General features: G+C 33.4%; 1 protein-coding gene across 10 annotated transcripts in view; it reads right to left on the reverse strand.

Moving 5' to 3' along the window:
- Positions 1 to 6,596, reverse strand: part of KDM6A (lysine demethylase 6A) — a 213,688-nt gene that overhangs the window by 34,910 nt on the left and 172,182 nt on the right. For all 10 annotated transcript variants that reach the window (XR_012026460.1, XM_072816714.1, XM_072816709.1 and 7 more), the window contains 3 exons: positions 2,923 to 3,052; positions 1,309 to 1,414; positions 480 to 685 (listed from right to left, as the gene is read on the reverse strand). Coding sequence is in view for 9 of the 10 variants with exons in the window: in XM_072816714.1 (XP_072672815.1) it covers positions 480 to 685; positions 1,309 to 1,414; positions 2,923 to 3,052 (442 nt within the window). In the remaining variant the exon portion in view is untranslated. The remainder of the gene's footprint in view (positions 1 to 479; positions 686 to 1,308; positions 1,415 to 2,922; positions 3,053 to 6,596) is intronic.

Raw genomic sequence — 6,596 nt, forward strand, 5'->3', positions numbered from 1 at the left:
TTTATTCTCTGTTATCAGTGGCTCTCAGTCAGAGGCAATTTTACCCTCCCAAGGGATATTTGGCATGTCTGGAGACCATTTTAACTATTACAACTGGGGTAGAAGGTAAGGGGTGTGCTCTAGGTGTAGAAAGAAGTCAGGGATGCTACCAAACATGCTACAATACACTGGACAACTTCCCACAACAAAGTATTATCCAACTCAAAATGGTAATAATGCCAAGATTGAGAAAGCCTGCTTTAAACAGAAACATCCCAGGGATGAGGAAGACATCTCACTAGACAATAACAATCTTTACTTTATCAACCCATAGGGTTGCTTAGACTTTACTAACAGAGAACTGCACAGCACTTACACAGTATTTCATGTAACTACAAAATGAGATGCTAACAAAAGAAATGCGCCCTTTCAAAATAAAAGAACATAAAACAGTAACATATTTTTCAAAATAAAATAATGTTCAAGGAGTAAACACTTACCCTCAATGATTCCTGGAAGGAGGAGGCCTGGTACTGTGCATATTTAGCAATTGTAGTATGAGATCGATTACTTTCACAATGCCAGATTTTCTTTGTTCCAGTAGGATCCCAGTTTTCATCTGCTGGTTGCAACAACTGTGTCCTCACTTCCACCATATGTTCATTGTTAGCTTCCACCAAAGTTTTGGTAGAGAAAAGTCCCAGGTCTTCAAAAATAGATAAATGTAGTTAACAAATGAAAATTCTATTTGGAATAATACATTAAAAGTGCTTTTATTAAGAAAAAAGGAAAATGTTTTATGTCATTCTATCCAGTTCCTCTAAAAACCAACCAGGGCTTCTGCACACCCTGAGCTTCATGCCAGGCTTACACACACCACACAATGAAGTCCCGGGCTTAATCATCAAGCCATTGACAAAGGTAGAATCAAGGGGCCAGACAATGAAGTTTCACCTACTTAGTATCTTCAGGTGCCAGGAACTACAGTACTTATTAGTAGCATTGAATTTTATCTATATTTTATATTAAAAATTATTTCATTAAATAACCTAAATCACAATTATAATTATAAATTATACCAAAATAAAAACTAAATTTAAAAACCACCAGTAAATCGCCAGGAAAAGTGTCATTATATCTTCACATTATGGATTAAAGAAGTGATATACAATCTCTCCACCCCCCTTCTCTTTCTCATAGCCAGAAAATATTAAGATGAAAATGTAAAAACTGAAAAACTTAATAGAAATAAGTTTTTGCCAGTGCTTTAAAAGTCAGAGATATCAAAGGAAATATAAAAACTTCTCCTTTTTCTTATTTAAAGCTTACCCAACTTAAGAGCTCCAGCAAGGCCACGTATTACCGTAACAGGGTTGTTTGGATTTGTACAAAATTGGTGTAATGGAGGAAAGAAAGCATCACGTTTATTTTCCAACTGCAAAATTAAAACATATGGTTAGATCTCTGGAAAACAGACCTTTTATTTAAATATTATGCCAAATTCATATTCATTATTTATTGCAATTTCAACAATGTACCCCATAATTTGTTTTATATTTTACAGCATTTTATCACTATGTCTTTTGATCCCAACTGTAATTAGATAGTAACCACATACATTCCTCTTGTCCACTGTATCTTGAACAAATATGTGGGAAGAAATAAAATTGAAACTTCAAAATCAAAGTGATTTAAATATTCAATTTTAAAAGGGAAGAAAATCCTACCATATGCTACCAATGTGGATGAACCTTGAAGACACTATGTTTGGTGAAAATAAGGCAGTCACAACATAAAAAACTGTGTATAATTTTACTTATATGAAGTATCTAAACTAGTCAACTTACAGAAATATAAAGTGGTAGTTACCAGGGGCTGGGGAGACCAGGGAAAAGGGAGTGGCTATTTAATGGGCATAGAATTTCAGATTCCCAAGATGAAAAGGTTCTGGAGAAGTGTTTTGCAACAATGAGATTACTTAATACTACTGAACTATATACCTAAAAATGGTTAAGATGCTAAATTTTGTTATGTGGGCTTTTTCATCACAGAAAGAGAAGATAAAACCATAAAAGATCAAAGTGCTTTTTAATAATATTACTAAAGTGAAACAGGCTGAAGACGACCCATAAGAGATAAATCTTAATCTTGCATTTTCCTTTCTCAGACTCCAGTTTAAAAGTTTTATTACACATTTATCCCAGTGCTGCTCTTACATACTGAAGAATCAATAAATATTGGTTGGAGGAAGGATTAATATGACAACATTTGGCCTCTAGAGGACAAAAATAGGGACAAATCTCCAAAAATAAACTTTACAGTTTAAATTTTTTTTCATCTGGGGTAGAACTGGGAGGCTGGAAGGAAATGGGTTATTAGGAGGACCTACTTGGGAGAAACATAAGAGAATTGCTCTGACTGAACTTTTATCAACTTCCTATTTCAGATGTCCAAATGTCCTTACAGTAAAACATCCAGTTTTAAATAATCTTTTAAGTTTCTTTAAAAAAAATGACATCCCTATTATCACATTTGATGTACTCAAATGCCTTTTTTGAATGTAATTAAAATGTATATTTTTATAGATGCATAAAGCAGAATGAATGTTAAGGTCCATACAACTAGTAGAATGCAGGATTAAAACCCAGCCTAAGTTACACCTTCGGGTGGTTTTTGCCTAAAACTGTTCACAATTGCGGTCAATAAGAAATATTTCTCACTGCCCTAATGTAATAATGGTTAATAACTGAGGAGGCATGTTTTAAATGCTATTATGAAGTCTTTTTGAATACATCTTTTTATCCCCCAAAATATTAAAGCTACTGTGAATAGTTTTAATGTTTTCTAAAGGACATCCATATTAATTTAAAGCAAGATCTTATGAAAGACAGGTAGGTGCAAACACTGGCTTGATTCATTTCTACTCAGTTAATTCAGACTCACATAAATACTAGGTGTAGGTGGATTCAACTTGTCCTTTGGCAAGGGAGGGTATGGTGAAGATGGTGGTCTTGGAGGCGGACATTTATCCAATAAAATGCTACTGTTAGATAAGCCATTTTTACCTAGATTCCTTAAAAAAAAGAAGAAGGAAGAATCAGCTGTACATTTATTTAGAAAACAGAAAACAAAAAGTCCTGAATTAAGTCCTAATTAAGTTACTGGGCAGTTGCACGAATCCAGGAGATTTGGATCTATCAGAAAAAAACTAAGAACAATTATTAACTTCAGCAAATACTTCACTTCGTTCCTCTATTTCCACTGAAGTAATAGAAAAAAATACAACACATGAATTAATGATGGCATTCCTTATTTTGCTCATAACTTTCCAATTTATTTTCTCCACCTGAAGAACAAACAATGAACTCCAATTTTCTCTCCATCTTCTACCATCAGATTCTTTCCATTAAACATTAAAACAATAACCTGACCAGAAAGGTGTAGATAGGTAACAGTAAAAATTGAGTATATCTTTCTTCCTATGTCTTATCTCAGCAATTATAACCACAGTAACCTTTGTGATAATTCTCAAACCTGAAAATATCTGTACCTTTTTTTCTCTCAAATCTGTAAAGAATTTTTCGTGTAACTCCTTGACTAATAAAATTCAGCAAGACTTCAATGTACTAAATTTTATGGAAATTATACCTGTATTTTTATTTTTTTTTATTATTATTTTTTTTTATAAATTTTATTTTATTTTTTATTTATTTATGATAGTCACACAGAGAGAGAGAGAGAGAGAGTCAGAGACACAGGCAGAGGGAGAAGCAGGCTCCATGCACCGGGAGCCTGACGGGGGATTCGATCCCGGGTCTCCAGGATCGCGCCCTGGGCCAAAGGCAGGTGGATCGCGCCCTGGGCCAAAGGCAGGTGCTAAACCGCTGCGCCACCCAGGGATCCCTATACCTGTATTTTTAATGAGGCATATAACTCCTATAGTATTCTGATTAATTATTACTTACTAGTAGTTGGGGTTTTTTCCCTTTAATGGCTTAAAGTATCATGTTTAAGTTATAACTACTTCAAATACGGCAGAATTATTTCCAAACTCTATTTTACTGTTAAAAATTTTTTTTTACTAGTTCTTAAAGTCTATACCCAAATCAGAAAATCACTAGTGATATAATTTTATGCTTTCAATTCATTCCAGGTTAACTTCACCCAATTTTTACAAGTTCAAAAATAATCAATGCACTAAAATAGCAAGAACTCCTAAAACACTAAAATTTTAGTTAAGAATTTGAAAATTATAATTATGGGAGTTAAACTAATTTTACTTGCTGAAGAAGTAATTAAAAATTTTTCATCATAAATGATAGAATACAGGTTGAAACAAAATTAATTTCCCTTATCTTGCTATGTTTTTGCCAAACTGGAAAAAAAAAAAAAAAACTTACAAATCAGCCTGTTTTGGTTGGCATCAATGAAAACTAAGGCTTGAAATTCCACTGCTACAAATCTTTGAGATGTTACACTAGATAGAATCATGGGTGTCACTTTCTTAATTTCTTTAACTGTAACTCCAAGTAAAACAAAAGAGCTCACGGCAGGTCTCAAAGGAATGAATTAAGTTTAAAGTAATCCATTATTTAAAAAACTATGTGAAATAGTTATTAAAGTTAAATTTTAAGTTCAACTAACAATTAAGGTTAAAGGTCAAATAAATGAATATTCTACCACAATATCTCTCAACAAAGCATGAGTGTCCCGTACATTTAAAGACAGGCATTTAAGTTTTTAAATTTAGGTATAAAATCATGGGATGCCTGGGTGGCTCAGCGGTTGGGCGCCTGCCTTTGGCTCAGGTTGTGATCCCAGGATCCGGGATTGAGTCCCACATCAGGCTCCCTGCGAGGAGCCTGCTTTTCCCTCTGCCTATGCCTCTGCCTCTCATAAATAAATAAATAAATCTTAAAAAAATAAAAATAAAAAAAATAAATTTAGGTATAAAATCAGTACTAATTTATAAACTCCATGAAAGTAGAAATTAGGTGGGTGGTTGACACTGGTAAATCAACAATTCGAGTATTATCATTAAATCAATGTAAAATAAACATTTACTTATACATGTAAATAATTAGTTTTCATGCTGAATTGTTTATCTGCCACTTTTTAATTTTGGAATTTAAACAAAATATGACTCCAAATACATAAAATTTGTTTTCCAGAGCAGGAGATGAATGTACTATATAGTAAATGATTAGTATTTTAAGTAATTGAAAGATATGGACCATGCATTAAAATTGTGCCATAAAAGAGCATCTCGTGCTAATTAAATGTGGCCCTCAAACTTAAGCTTCTACAACATTCTGGACATTGAGAGATGAAACTGGAAAACAGGGTTTGATAGATTAGCAGAATTCTGCCTCCATCATTTCTATAGTTCTGTAACAAAAGAAAAAGGGAAATGGGCAAGTATAATAATGAAAAATGCAGCTGCTTTTATTTTAAAATAGAAAAGAAAAAGGTGGGGGGAAAAAAAGGTGAGACATGACTAAGGGAGCGGATATTGATTCAACCACCAAATGTCGCAATTGCAATTTTAAACCATAAAAGCAGCAAAGGCACTGTAATCGCCTTCTGATGTATAGCACTGGCTACGATAATTCTAAGATAAACCAAACAAGATTCAGATTAAAAATAACCAATACTTTAAAAAGTAACTATATATGTGGAAATAAGAGGGCAGTCAGAATAAACCATGTAATCAAACTGTATCTAGCAGTTTTTTATTATAGTGCAAATACTGACTCCCTGATTTTTGGAGGTCAAATCTGAAACAGGAATTTCCCTGAAGGAGCTGATGTAGGTGGTTGTCCATACAGTGACTACATAAGGTTTTTGCACTGAAAATTCACTTATCAGTCCTAATGCAAAGGACAGAACTGTGCATAACGGAAAGACTTTATCTTCTGGACATCTAAGTATTCAACAATGTTTATAATACTTCAAAGCCAGGGTAATGAAACTATAATAGAACAACGCAAAGTGGAGAAAGACATTGAAGAAAGAAAATACTGTCCCATTTTAAATCCTTTTCTCCCATTTTGAAACTTTCCCCAAGCAAAGTGGAGTAGGAAACAATTAGTCATTGCCCAATTCTTTAAAATATTGGCTTGAACTTGTTTCAAATTTACCCATATCATTTTGTAGATAAATGAAGAAGTACTCTGTGAGTAAACCAATCTACACTTTAATTATCTTCAGTTACGAAGCTCCTAGACCAGAGACATCAAGTCTTTTACACCTAAGTCACCTTCCTCTTCTAAGTTCTGGATTCCCGCCCAACACAGGACACCACCAATAAAACAGAAATGATAAATCTGATGCCTATCATTTGCCATCTTGACTTCTAAGGATTTGTATCTCTAATTTATCAGAGCATTTTTGGTCTCTTTATTAATAAACCAAGGCCTACAGCTACCGAAATAATCCAAGCAACCCTGGATCTATAGTGTTTTGATATATCTAGCCACTTACATATGTGTGTGTCTGTACACACACATATATACATATATACATGTGTATATAAAACACACACACATACATATATATATATAACCAAGTATCTGTTAAAAGGCAAAATTATTTTAAGAGTTAAAAGCCAAAAATAA

Source organism: Canis lupus, chromosome X (genome assembly GCF_048164855.1).
Source record: "Canis lupus baileyi chromosome X, mCanLup2.hap1, whole genome shotgun sequence".
Lineage (NCBI taxonomy): Eukaryota > Metazoa > Chordata > Mammalia > Carnivora > Canidae > Canis > Canis lupus.